The sequence below is a fragment of the Dipteris shenzhenensis genome, chromosome 12, assembly GCF_047967505.1.
Source record: "Dipteris shenzhenensis isolate YYH24624 ecotype China chromosome 12, Dip_SZ_1.0, whole genome shotgun sequence".
NCBI lineage: Eukaryota > Viridiplantae > Streptophyta > Polypodiopsida > Gleicheniales > Dipteridaceae > Dipteris > Dipteris shenzhenensis.
In genome coordinates this window covers 21,152,425-21,166,332 of record NC_141607.1, presented here as the reverse complement: position 1 = coordinate 21,166,332, position 13,908 = coordinate 21,152,425, and the positions used below count along the sequence as shown (strand labels likewise).

The 13,908-nt window shown below is 40.0% G+C and overlaps 1 protein-coding gene across 5 annotated transcripts; it reads left to right on the top strand.

Moving 5' to 3' along the window:
- The first annotated feature begins 204 nt into the window (after window positions 1–204).
- Window positions 205–4,076, top strand: LOC147895970 (uncharacterized). 5 transcript variants are annotated; one of them, XR_015541890.1, is made up of 7 exons: window positions 205–352; window positions 2,047–2,148; window positions 2,307–2,338; window positions 2,592–2,833; window positions 3,292–3,528; window positions 3,621–3,682; window positions 3,842–4,076. XR_015541890.1 is itself a non-coding variant. In XM_087382620.1 (6 exons), exons 2-6 carry the CDS (start codon window positions 2,096–2,098, stop codon window positions 3,627–3,629), a joined length of 573 nt encoding a protein of 190 aa, XP_087238746.1. In that variant the 5' UTR covers window positions 205–352; window positions 2,047–2,095; the 3' UTR covers window positions 3,630–4,076. The 5 variants fall into 5 exon arrangements, 4 of the variants coding, with proteins under 4 accessions (XP_087238746.1, XP_087238748.1, XP_087238749.1 ...); XM_087382620.1 differs by having other exon boundaries at window positions 3,621–4,076; XM_087382622.1 differs by lacking the exon at window positions 205–352 and adding an exon at window positions 593–743 and having other exon boundaries at window positions 3,621–4,076.
- Window positions 4,077–13,908: the final 9,832 nt, after the last annotated feature.

The window sequence follows — 13,908 nt, the reverse complement described above, 5'->3', positions numbered from 1 at the left end:
AATCACAGGTTATTCAACCTCACAAAGCATCCGCTAGAATCCTGTCGTGTTCGGTGCGCTCTTATGGAATACTTTGCCATAGTCACGCTCAACTAAAAATAAAATAATGTCCATAGCAAGAAATATCAAAAATACAATTTTCGTAACAGAATGGGAAGACTCTTCATTGAGTGATCGGTGATGCCACGTTGTACACATATGTACACATAGATAATTGCAAACTAACTCTTGACGGTGCTTTTTCCATAGTGAGTAACAGGCAAGATAGAATTCAAGTCCGCATGATCGAGGAAGTGACTGATCGAGCACTTGGCTGGATTGGCTCAAAGAAATCACTCATCCTTGTTTGGAGGTAAGCAGAATCCGTGCGGTTTTCTTTTTTCGTAAGGGCTCGCGGGTAACTGATTACGAGTTTTAGGCTTCAGCAGCAGTTTGCGTCCACTCAAAGCCTAGAAATGAATCCATTCACCGACTCATATCTCTGTGTCAACGCACAAGCCACAGTGATGGGTCGAATCTGGAAGCATCCCACCCTACATAGAGACCCGAGTGGACAGGAAAAAAATAGCTCGGAATTAGGGCCAAAATTCACAACGAGGTCGCCTATCAAGCTGCTCTGCTGAACAGTCATGAACGTTGCCAGCATTCTGTCAATTCTGTTTACCACCCAGCCACAGAATTCCTTTCTTAGCCTCCTCTGCCTTGACGTACATATTGGTCTTCACGTGCAATATGTTATTTTTGTGAGGCCTCCTCTACCCTTTCGAGAACTGCTGGCCTTTCCAATGCACCTGTGTTATTGCCTGGCGGAGAGCCTTGTTTGTCATGTCCTCATCCACTGCCTTGACTGCACGCTTGTCTCTTCAAAGTCGTGCTTGCCATACAGCCTGTGCCTTCCCAAGGGCCTTCCACATGGCCGCATGCCTTGGGCTCAGCCCCTCAGATTCATGCGAACAGCCTTGGGATCAGCCCCTTCCCTAGGGCCTTCCACATGGCCTTTTTTAAAGTCGCAGGCCTTGGGATCAGCCGCTCACATTCATGCGAACAGCCTTTTTTCTGCTGCTTCTGCATCTCCATAGTTTTGCCAGGGCCAGCCACAGGAGAGAGAGAGAGAGAGAGAGAGAGAGAGAGAGAGAGAGTCTAAACTCTCTATTTATGTCTGCGGGAGACCAACAGGTCTATGGGTAAGGCAAAAAAGCCAGCTCATACATGCGTAGAGGAGGGCACGGAGTCAGGGAGTGCATAAAGCAACTCCGAATTATTATAAAAAATGCACACATTGTAGACTGAAAATTAAGACAATAAACATCAATACATCAGTTTAAGATTGAAGGTCTTTTGGTTTGGATTTTAAATCCTTAATGAGGGCCACGCCCTCACAATATACTGCCCGTTTTCCATCCTTCCTAGCAGCCTACCTTGGCCAATTGCTTTGCCTTTTGATTCAGAAGAGCTCCTGTGAGTAATAATGGCGTGCCCTTCAGCGTGGTGACTATTAATTGTGAAATCTGTCCCATCTTCGTTTTAGTCTTCCGGCCATGTAATACTAGGAGTGGCTGCTTGATTTTTGCTAAAGTCTCATGGTATGGAACGACACCCTGAAAATCTATGGCTGACTTGTTTCTTGGTAGTTATCCCGTGTGTAGACGGTGTGCTTGTCACCTCAAGCTCATCCTAAACTTTTTGGGGATCACTCTGCTTGGGGATCAGCTACCTAATTCATGCACACAACCTCTTGTGTTGGATCTCCATAGATTTGCCAGTGCCAGCCCAGATTGTGGCTCTGATACCACCTCTAAGTATATTTTCAGAATACAGGTTTCCTTGGTGATAAACAATGAAATCATTAGCATATTGCCGTTTCTGTTAGGTCCTTTTTGGAAGTGAGAGGGCTTGGCAGGTTTTTGTGTATGAGCAAATAGCAACTGTAAAATGGCATGACCTCCATTTTGTCTTTTGATTGGTTTTGCTAGCTCAGAAAGCAATTGTATAACCTTTGATGCATGATGAAATGCCTGTATAACGTTTGGACATTATTCTTTACAGGCTCTCCTTTTGTCTACCAGTAGGTGTGTAGTGGAGGAAAGCATAAAGCATGTTCAAAAACACATTTCAATCTGGCTTTCTTTCAATTCTTTACAGTATTGGGTAAGACTTCACCCTTTGAAAAATGGACGCTGTTATAGAAACATTTGTGCTCCTTTTCTTAACTGCTTTGCTTTACGATAATCATTTTATAGCATATGTCTTATTTTTAAATTACTTGTGACATGATGTTTGACTACGTTGTTCTGCCACTATAACAGGAGCAAGCCCCTGCAAATCTGGGATAAAGAAGGTGAGTATACTTCTGAAGTTTCCCCAATATATAGGAGTTTTAGGCCTTGTGGGGTATAGTTTGTATTTGTGGGAAGTAAACTTACAAGGTTTGTCTTTTGTGATTTTTGGTGCAAGATCAGAAAACATGAGTTCTTAATTTTGTTATGAAATGTTTTAGTTGTAAGAGTCTCAAATCAAGTGCCATATGAGATAATCATAAAAGCAATAGCATACATTTTCTTTAAATCCTTCATCATCGGTGGATGCTGCAGTTGTAAATGGTCATATTAAACGGTTGACAGATGAAGACATTCAGTCCAATGTTCTGGAGGTACTTGGATCAAATGTGAGCACAACATATATAACGTGTCCAGCAGATCCTGCAGCGACCTTGGGCATAAAGTTGCCATTTTTGGTGATGATTGTAAAGAATATGAAAAAGTATTTTACATTTGAGGTTCAGATTCTAGATGACAAAAATGTTCGTCGACGGTTTCGAGCTTCAAATTTTCAAGTAATTTGCATCTTTTCTTCAAATATGCTCGATTGTTTTTTTTCTATGCTTTAGATTGTTTGTGCTATCTTAGAAACCCAGTATAGCTGCTTATGCTTGGGCACTGATGACGACATAAGTGTTGCTTTGCTTGCTTAGTATGTTTCCTTCTGCTTTTCATAAAAGTTTTTGTTTACCTCTTTTTTCTTCTCTTTCATTTTCTCTTTTTTTTTTATTTTTTATTTTTCCTTTGTAGATTTTTGATCTTTAGAACAACAAAATTTCTAAATTTGTATGATTGGACTTATTCTAGTCTTACAAAGGTATATGTTTGTGCTATCTTACTTTCCTTCTTTTCAGTCCGTATACAGGTCAGTAAGTTGGCTGAATTTGTTTATGAGCGTTCAGCCCCATGTGAATTGTGGATGTTGTTCTGATTGCTAATAATTCTAAGCCTGTGATTGGTTGTGAAATTACAGTCAACTACCCGTGTGAAGCCCTACATCTGCACGATGCCTCTTAGACTGGATGAAGGGTGGAACCAAATACAGTTCAACCTCTCAGATTTCACGAGGCGTGCCTATGGCACAAACTATGTTGAAACTCTTCGGGTTCAAGTACACGCAAATTGCCGTATTCGAAGGATCTATTTCTCTGATCGATTATATTCTGAAGAGGAGCTTCCTCCAGAATTCAAGCTTTTTTTGCCAATTCAGGTAACTTCCTAATCACTATGTGACTGCTTCACACAGCTCACTATGCATTGTTTCCCACTACTCTCCTGACTTGTTTCTGTGCTGCTTGGCAGAAAACCTGAGTTGGTTCTTGGTCAAGGCTTGGCCATTTTGGGTCCTCATATGACCTCCTCAGGTCCCTGAAACGGTTCTGAATGGTTTTTTCTTGGTTAAAGATAAGAATGGTTGCATTAAAGACTGTACCATAGTGCAGTTCTGAGTCTTCTTTCTTGGCAGAAAGTTAGAATGGTCGTATTGTGCTTTACACGTACTAGTTAGCCATTTTGTGGAACAGATCTTGACTGCTGTACTCTTATACTGCAACCTCGTGTCAACATGCGTTGTGTTGTCATTAGTGAATCTAAAATACTCTCTCCACCTTGAAGTAGAGGATTGATGTCCAGGTAAGTTCCTCAAGGTTTTGAAGTTTTGTAAGGGACTCCTATATGCATTGCTGTAAGTTGCAAGCTACTGAAGCTTGTTTGGAAAATGATGTGGGCTTTTCCTTGCAATTATTGGATTCTTCATCACACATGACGTTCAGACATCTTTTGAAACTCTTTCATTTGTATTATCTTGCCTAATTTAGAACTTTAGATATTGTTCTTTTTGAGAAAGGTTTTTTTAAAGAACTGCCTTAAACAGTGTTGTTAGGTATCGAGTTAACTTTGATACCATAACAATTCTGATGGACAGTTTAGTGAGGTTTTCAGAGAGGGGTTGTTTTTAAAGCTGCGGAGAATTCACTAACTAGAGAATTACAAGAAAATGCCTCGACTTCTTGGTAATATCTTCCTCCTATGATAAGCAAGATGGCATTCTCATAATTAGCACTGTTAGTTCTGCAATCAGCACAGACGCACCATCAGCAAGCCCTAACTAGTCAGCACTATTGTACCAATCACTATTGTACCGCTCAATGCTACTATAGCAAGTAGCGTTGCTATGGCTTAGCAAAAAGCACTGCTATGCTAGCAATTAGCATTCAGTTGCCTGTTTAGCAATCTCTCACAACATGCCTTGTGAACTCTCAATCCTACTAGGTATGACTTAGTTTTCAGGAGCTTATGGAATTTGCAAGTGTATTAGTTTGGCTACTGAACTATGTTGATCATGCTTTATAGAATAGTTGTTTACATTTTTGCATTATTTTTGAGATGGCCTTTAATTATTGTATGGGCAGAACCACGAGGTCTGTAACAGGGATGAAGCTGACATTACCCTCACTACCTATGCTTGTACCAATCATGCTGACTGAGAAGAGAGATACTGTTGGCATGCATTAGATGGATCACATCATGCACATAACTGCTACATATCAGAAGAGTGAGTCTGCTGGCTACTATCTTTTTTCTGGCAATCACTGATGGACCACTAATGTTTGGTTTACTATCATGCAAAGAAGCAACACTTTTTCGAGTTTCTATGTAACAATATTCATTTGTACGGACTTGGTGATTTCTTTATACAAAACTAGACATGATTTCTTTATACAAAACTAGACGTCCTTGATCTAGTAGCCAAGTGATAAGAACTTCTCAAAATGAATGACTCCTAATTTTTGGCAACCCACGATAGTTGAGAGCATCCAGATTCAAGATTTGGAGAATTCACTGTATGTACATGGTAGATCAATCTTGCAATCAAGAAATCCACTGACTATGGCCGATAATGATGATACGAGAGTTGCATGGAATTGCGTTGATAACTATGGAGCGGGTTCAAGCACCCTTCATTACACACATTGCCTAAAAACATTGTTAGATGAGGCATATGCAAAAGAGAAAGATCACATAGATCGCAACATTTTCGAGCAGTTGCAAAACACCGAATGCACAATTGTCTCAGGTGGGTGGACAAGCATAAAACATCATGCTTTATTGAATGTGATGGTTATATCACTGTGTGGGGAGGCCTTCTACACATCAATTGATGCGTCGCATGTAAAGAAGTCGGGTCCCTATATAGCTGGTGTATTATCAAATGTTATAAGAGAGTTAGGCCCTGAAAAGGTTGTACAAGTTGACATGGTGTGGATAATGCCAAGAGTTGTAAAAGAGTGGGTAGAACATTGCAAAGGGAGTATACCAATCTATATGCATCTGCGTGTTGTATGCATACTTTAAATGTTGCATTGAAAGATTGGTATAAACAAGTGCCATGGTTCAAAGAGATTGTTTGTGAGGCTCAAAACATTGTGAAGTTAATACGATTGAAGCAACATCTCGAAGCAATCTTTATGTCTCGTGATGGTTCTACCATGTTGCAATTGCCAGCAACCATGAGATGTGCCACGTACTTGTAACTTTGCAATCCTTGGTGAAGAATAGGAGTTTTCTTATAGAGACATTTCATTGTGATGCATTTGAACGACGGATGTCAGAGTTAATCGATAGGGCAACAAAGGACAAGATGCATGACCTGAAAGAAACATTGGGATCCCTTGCATTAGGGAAATGGTTTGAGGATGCTGCTAATATTATGAAACATATATTATATGTGCTTAGGGATTTGAACTCAAAGGATCCAACAATTAGAAAGGTATGGATACACTTTTGGAGTATTGAGCAAGCTCTTATTGGGAGGAATCTCCCTACTTGCCCAGGCCAAGAGAATGAGAGAAGACCATTTAATGCTACAAAACACAAGGAATTGTGGCAATTGTTTAGGCCTCGATGGAAGCAAGCTCACAATCCCTTGCATAGTGTTAGCTATCTTTTAGACCCTGAGTGGTAAATATGAAGCCCAAAGAGATCCGAATTGTTATGCATGATAATATTATCCCCAAAACCATGAGTTTTCAAAGCGTTGTAATGAGTTAGCCAAGTATCGATGCAAGGAGGGGTTGTTTGCATCCAACGATGTTCAAGCATTGGCAAAAACTACATTTGCTTGGAAATGGTGGATGGCAAATGGTGGCACGCATGAGATTCTCTGTCTAATTGCAATGAGGGTTCTTCCTCTGACATGCTCAAACTCAGACTTAGAAAGAAACTGGAGTCATTATTAGCACATTCATAGCACATTACGAAATAGACTTCTAGAGGATCGGGGGTTGAGAAGCTAGTGTACATCTATGCCAATCATAAAATGTTGGAAACATTAGGAGATGTGGGATATGAGGAGAAAGTTTCAAAATGGACATACGATATCCCACCTGATGCTATCCAACCTGAAGGAGTCCCATCATTGCAGATCCCAAAACCCCAAGAAGAGGATGAGGAAGGGAGTGATAGTGTAACATGTGAGGAGGATAGTGATGACGAGGATAAATTGAATGAAGATGAAGAAAATAATATTTGCCTTTCAGAGGAGTCTGAAGATGAGGACATTGATGATAAAAATGATGAGGATAGTGACTCGTGAACTGTTGCAATGGTGACAATGATGATGATAGTGGGTTTTGAATGTCTCATTGTAGTTTGAATGTACTCTTGTTTTTTGATTGCTCATTGCAAGTTTAGGGTTGGATAAGAATTTTGCACTATATGGTATTGTCTCGGTAGTATGGTATTGTCTCATTGTGCATTCTAAATGTCTTGTATTTAGGGTTTGGGATTTGAAGATTTGATTCCTCTATGTAGCCATCGCATAGGCTCTAGGTGGTAATGCCAATTGCGGTGCTCTTGACCATGTTCATTTGCTCAAGAGCACGCCAACTAGCATACCACTCACCATTATATGCAATAGAAGCCTATGCGATGACATGCAGAAGAAGCATATGCAAAGTGATATTTCTTGCCTTTGGTGATATTCTTTTTGGCTCACTTTCAAAATTAGTTTAATTGCGCCTCTCTGAGAATTTCGTACTATATGGTATTTTCTCGTCGCATGCTGCCGATGGGTGGCATTATGGTATTGTCTTGTCGTGCATTGCAAATGTCTTGTGTTTAGGATTTGGGCTTTGAAGATTTGATTCTTCCTTGTCAGCATAGCATAGGCCTCTAGGTGGTAGTGCCAAATGCCGTGCTCTTGACTAGGTTCATTTGCTCAAGAGCATGCCAATTGGCATACCACTCACCATCATATACAATAGAGTCCTACGCAATGACATGAGGAAGAAGCATATGCAAATTATTGCCTTTGGTAACATTATTTTTGGCTCACTTTTGAGATTACTTTAGTTGTGTATGTGTGTGTGTGTGTGTGTGTGAGAGAGAGAGAGAGAGAGAGAGAGAGAGAGAGAGAGATCTTTTTGGCTCACTTTTGAGATTAGCTTTAATTGAGAGAGAGAGAGAGAGAGAGAGAGAGAGAGAGAGAGAGAGAGAGAGAGAGAGAGAGAGAGTGCTTGTTATGAAAGTGCATATAATTATCCACAAATGGGGGCTAGTTCTTTAATTTTTATGAAAAATGCTTTATTCTTTAGTCATAAATTTATATTTCAATGGCAAATAAAAATGCCTTTTCATTTATGCTCTAGAATCTTAATGCGAGATAGAAACCTATATATTGTTTTAGGATTGCTAGTTTGCCAATTCGGATGGAATGCACATGTGGATTCCTTTGTTCAATAAAATTTAATTGCAAATGCTTAATGCTTTTCCATTTAGTTGCACATTTTGATTTAGAATTGCAACCTACTTTATTCTATAAATTTAATTACTTAATTACTTTATTCATTCATAATTGCAACCATATCTTGAAACAAAGTCATATATTTCCATCATAGAGAATGTATACATTGTAAAGAGGTCAAAGTCATGGTCCTGGATACATATGTCCTAAGCCCAACACCATGTACAATGCTATTGATAGTTGGGATTTACAAAGTGGACAAATAGATCTAGTCGGCAAGTAATCTACTAGACAATAAATATTGGATTTATGGCCACAAGGTAGACCATAATAGCCAGTTGAGTTGTAAAAAAAAAACTAGCATATTGAGCACAAACCATTTTTTAGGCTATCAGAGGAAAGCGATCGCATGACATATGGTTGAGAACATGGATGCTGACAAATAGCTAACCGTGCCTCCATGCTCGTATCTCCAATTAGCGTTGCATGTGCATCGTGGGCCTCTTGTCACAAATGTGTGTTGAGGTCCTCCAGGCTCTTCAGCTTGACACGTAAAGCTATAATCTCATTCTGCAGCTCTGGCTTGATTTGCAGTCATTTGGTTTCTAGGTGTTGGATTGGCTCAAAGCAGACTATGTTCTCTTCAAGAGCTACACTACTTGTTGCTCTAGTGGTCCACATGCAAACTCCAATGCCCTGGACAATTGTGACTAGGTGATCATCACTTCAGTATGACCATGTGTACACTTGTCCTTATAAGATGAGAGTCCACTTGGATACCCTTTATGAAGTGTATGTACAAGAATTTTGCAAAGTACATTGCCACTTCATTGCCTTCCCATATACCTCGATATATATATGCCTAGCATTTGCTAAATCTGTTCATCTTAGCAATTCATAATCTTCCATCTCCTGTGCTAGTCCAAAGCTTGGGTTGAGGTTCTTCCACCTCCCTCCATTGTTATCTATATCTCCTCACTTGGCTGCTTGAGGCTTCCTCTTCATTGGCCTCTAAGGGCTAGATTGCCAAAAGCTCTTATTTCAAGACAAGCTTGTTCACTTCTTTCGATTGCATGCTTGCAAAACCAATGCCCATGGTGTTGGTTGCTAGTTCGTATGTGATAATTATTGACAAAAGACCTAAGAAATGATACATCTAATCTTAGAAGCATGCAAAAATTAAAATATTAAACATACTAAACTCCAAGCTGAGCATACACGGATGTACATACAATAGTGTCTGGCACATGCTCAGGTGTTGCACTGGTAACCCTGCATAGCCACTCGAACTACAAGTGTTGATGTTCAACAGGCCAAGCCTCCTTTTTAGCCTCCCAGTTGCGTTAATGGATGCTTGCCTGCTCTTCTGGAACCTTTTGGTTCCCTAGGCAGGGGATGAGTATCCTCTCCTTATGACATTCTTACAGGAAAATATTGCTTGTTTCAGAGAGTGAAGTGCGGATGAATGCTCGGTGTGTGATAGTATGCAAGGTCTGCATGCATCAAATTCAACATTTGTGAGGCACCGATGTGTGACATAGGGCACAAGATGAAAATGTCACATGCAATATGCTCGATGCAAGATGAAGATGTTACATATCCCATGCAAGATTCAAACTGTTACATATGCTATGCAAAATAAGTTATGACAAAATTACTTTAATTTAACAAAATGTACATGTTGCAATCTTTATTTATGTCGAATGATAAATTTTAATTTAATTTCTTGAACAAGAATTTCATTACAATAAGTTTGACACATGGGGTCCCAAAAATATTACAAGACGAAAAAGGTGGATTATATTGCAAGCCTAAGTGCAAGGCACATCTCTTCCATAGGCCTCATGGCCGATTCTCGCTCACATTCTATTCTCTCTAAGATATCATTGGTCTCTCTAGGTGGCTTTCTCTAATCGCGGCAATGCAATGAATCATTTGTTCTTTTGCATGATGCTTAATGGCATTAATGACATGAGAAGGATGTATTTTATGATCAGCCTCAAGGTAACTCTAGGCATCTTCAAAAAATTGAATCATCTCAATGCATATGTATCTGCATTGAGATGATCCATCCCAAGGATCCATCCCAATGCATATGTATCTGCATGGCATGTATATCTCCCCTCTAATGATACTTCTTGTATCTTGGGTGCAAGCCATTTTTTCCGCCCATGCTCTTCCTCTTTCTTGCAAACTTGCTCAATCAAGTCAGCATTTGTCTCCAAATTCTGCTTCTTCAGATGCTTGAATACCTTTCGGCTCTTCAAGAAGTCCATGGCCATCCCCCAGTCTATGATGCCTACTCAGCATCTAGAGTTTGTAACAAAATCCAACAAGGTATTTCTCGGGTGTAGGTCTGTGTGCATCCACCCTCCAGCGTGCAGCCATGCTAGACCATCCACAAGTGCATGGATGATATGGAGGAGATTCTCACAAAAGATATTGATTCAAGAAATGTCTTCCTTAGCTTGGACTCCCTCAGTTACTATGCCCATCAGATATTCTCGTCCCCTTAGAACATGGTGGAAGTAGCATGTAAACCTGCCCTAGTCCATTGGTAGAATCTGAAGGAACTACAACAGGCTATTGCCATGAAAGTATGGAGTGATGGTCCATAGTGGCTCTTCTAGGGTTGCTGTGATCACATGTACAAGGATTAGGTGTAAAATTTGCATGAGTTATTCTCTCCTTACTTCTAGTGTATGCATCCCAATATTTCCCTTATACTTCTTTCTGGCATATTCCATGTGATATGGCAACCATGCAGCTCCTACCAACCACTCTTTAAATATAGTGCCATAGGTGCCTGAGCAGATTTCTTGCAAACTTGTGTCTCCCTCTCTGTGACATATGCCAAGTGTGACACTCTGTCTATGTTACTAGCCACATTTTGTGCCTTTTGAACCTCATCACCTCTCAATAGTTGAGAGGATATAGATCCTAGCAATTTTTCACCGGCGATGGCCAGGGACGTAGCTCACCCATAAGTTGTTGCAGCCTTCTTGTCCTAGCTCTTAGCCACTATGACATGGTGATTTGATGCAAGGCAACTATTGTTCTTGGCCCATACACCCATCCATTGTGTTAAATTGAAGACATCAAACTCTTGTGCAAGAGTAGTGTCTACATTGCATGCTTCGTTGAAGCAAGTCTTTGCTTTTCCAATAAAGCTGTCAACCCAAAGCATGGCATATATCTCCCATTGCACCTAGTTGGTAAGGTTATCATGGCCTTCATATGGCAAATTGCTCTTAGGACCATAAAGAATCCTCCTCTTCATAGTGTTGACTCCCTCTAGACTAGACATGGTTGATTCCATCTCACTCTCCTCCATGTTGCACACCCTAACAAAAAAGTCAACCCGAATCCTATTGAGGAGAGAACAAAAGTCTCAAATAACCACATGGTTAAGTAAGAAAAAGATTGAGTGCCTAATGACCAAGTGATTTATTTTATTTCTTGCAAGTCAACTTAGTTGTGGCAGTTACTCTCTTGGTGATTCTTTTATATGATTCAAGGGAATGTAATACAATTCTATAAATAATATATAATCTCTTTTTCTATGCAAAAAAAAAAGGCATCCCAGATGCTTCTCATCACTCTCTTGCACTTGCTCTTACTTAGCTCTTCCCCAATTTTTCGTTTAGTGCTAGTGGTTGAGGACATGCTTGTGAGCATATCTTACTGTGTGTGTGGAAATGTTAGCCTGAATGAAAACTTCAAATGGGACATGAGTCCAGTGTCCCTGCGAAATTCTTTCACCCTGATTTTTCACCCTGGCAACTGGCCCCTCACGCTCTGAGTCTCTCATACTTTGATGCACCGAATTTCAACATCAATGCTTCTAGCTTCCTCTAGGCTCTAGTTGTTCCAGGCTTCCAGGTTGACAACTGGGGACTGCCGGCCCTCCCTACAGGCTACCACAACCAGCTATCTAGAGTCTAGACTCCACAACACCAGCTCTGAGTTACCTTGCACCTTGGATTTCTGAAGCACCATCAGTGACCAGCTTACCCGTTCCTTGTCTCCACTATATAAGCATTCAAAGGTAGGCCATTCGAAGGGTTCGTCCCCTCCAACCTTGCTCGCCTGGTAAGAGTTTCCATTTCCTTATCATCGTTGTTAATGGTAGATTTGTTTGCATTTTTAATTACTTTATTGGCCTCCCAATCATCGTTGCATTCACATATGGAATGTAATACTATTCTTTGAAACTAGATTTTTTGGCTTTCACACAATACATCCGTTGAGCAAGAATAATATTTTGTCGGCTTACTTGTAGAATCGAAGCTTGTGGAGGATTCAGTTGGAGTTCACCATTTCAATGCATGGCTTCCTCATCGTCACTCCCTATCAATGTGTATGTCAAAATCTTGTCTCCACTCCTTTCCTTGCAAATTATCTTATTTTCTTATTAAATATTCATATGATGTGCTTCTTAATATTAGGTGTCCATAACACATTGCATGCTTGGATGTTAGTTGATACTCTTTCACTAACATTTGCCTTTGCAAATAGACTTGCACGAATTGAGTCCAAGCCCATATGCTTGTCCAAACTCAAATGTGGATATCATGTGAGCAAACTCCAATGTCCACTAGAAGGTAGCTTTAGTGTGAGTCAACTAGATTGGGAGAGGATCCTTACTCCCCCTACAAGGTTATGAGTGTTGCATATGTGGAATTGCATCGAGTGGATGACTTCATTAAGGGGGAGAGCAAAAACCTGATTTTCCCACCTCCTTTCACATTGACAAGACTGAGTGCAAGGAGCCAAAATCACTTCTCCAATCAACCCCAGAGTTCTGTTTGTTGAAGAAAATGTAAGTTCAATCTGGCTTATAGAATTCATTGTGTCATAAAATGAAAGACTTCATTGTAATCATTGGTACAATCATGTCTTCTTAATAGATATTGGTGCTCATATGGTCCCATTGATTCAAGGCATGAGGTGTTGAAACCTTTAGACTTGTCTAAAGTTCCCAAATCTAGACTGGGTTAAAGGCCAGGTGCAATTCCAGCACAGAAAGGAAGGGGCTATCTATGCCACTTTATCATCAAGCCACTAGGATAATGTGAGCTGCATTTCTTACATAATGATGCACCACACTGATTCAAGCGATAGATTTTGTCATGGGAAGCTTGAAGAAGATGTTGCTCATGGGTCAAATGCAACCTTCACTCCATGGTTGTCCATAGAGAAAAAAACTTGGATTTCCAACATGTGCAAAGGTTTCACTCCACTGCAAGTCCTGGATAACCATATTGCATCAATGCATGTAAGGCAACAAACGAATCCAGACTATGCCTTTGTAAGGGATGACTTTCTATCAATTAGAGATATATTGAATACTGTAAAGCACCTTGCATCGGACACATATCAACTACATTCTAATGATGCCCAAAGCATTCACATGTGGGTCATGGAAAACAAGAAAAATGTCTTTGCATATAGAGAACAAACTATGGATGGTTCGAGTGAGTTCATCCTAGGAATTCAATCACCATGGCAGTTACAAAAGATGGACTTGCTTGGTATCACGAGAGCCTAGTTTCAATGGATTCAACATTCAGCACCAATATTTATAAGGTATGAAAATTGTGAGTCACATTCTAGTACTTTATATAGTGTATCTTCTATCCACATTCTCTAATAGTAGTGCTTTTTCCTTTTTATAGTTTCAACTATACAATGATTTTCATATTTGTTTTGATAGACATCGTAATGGTGTCCCAGTAGTGTGGATGATTATCTCAAGCTTAAGTACAACCACAATAGCCTATTGGCTGACTGAATTGAGAAATTGTGTACTTGATGTCAACAAGTCATGAGAGTTAAATGCATTTA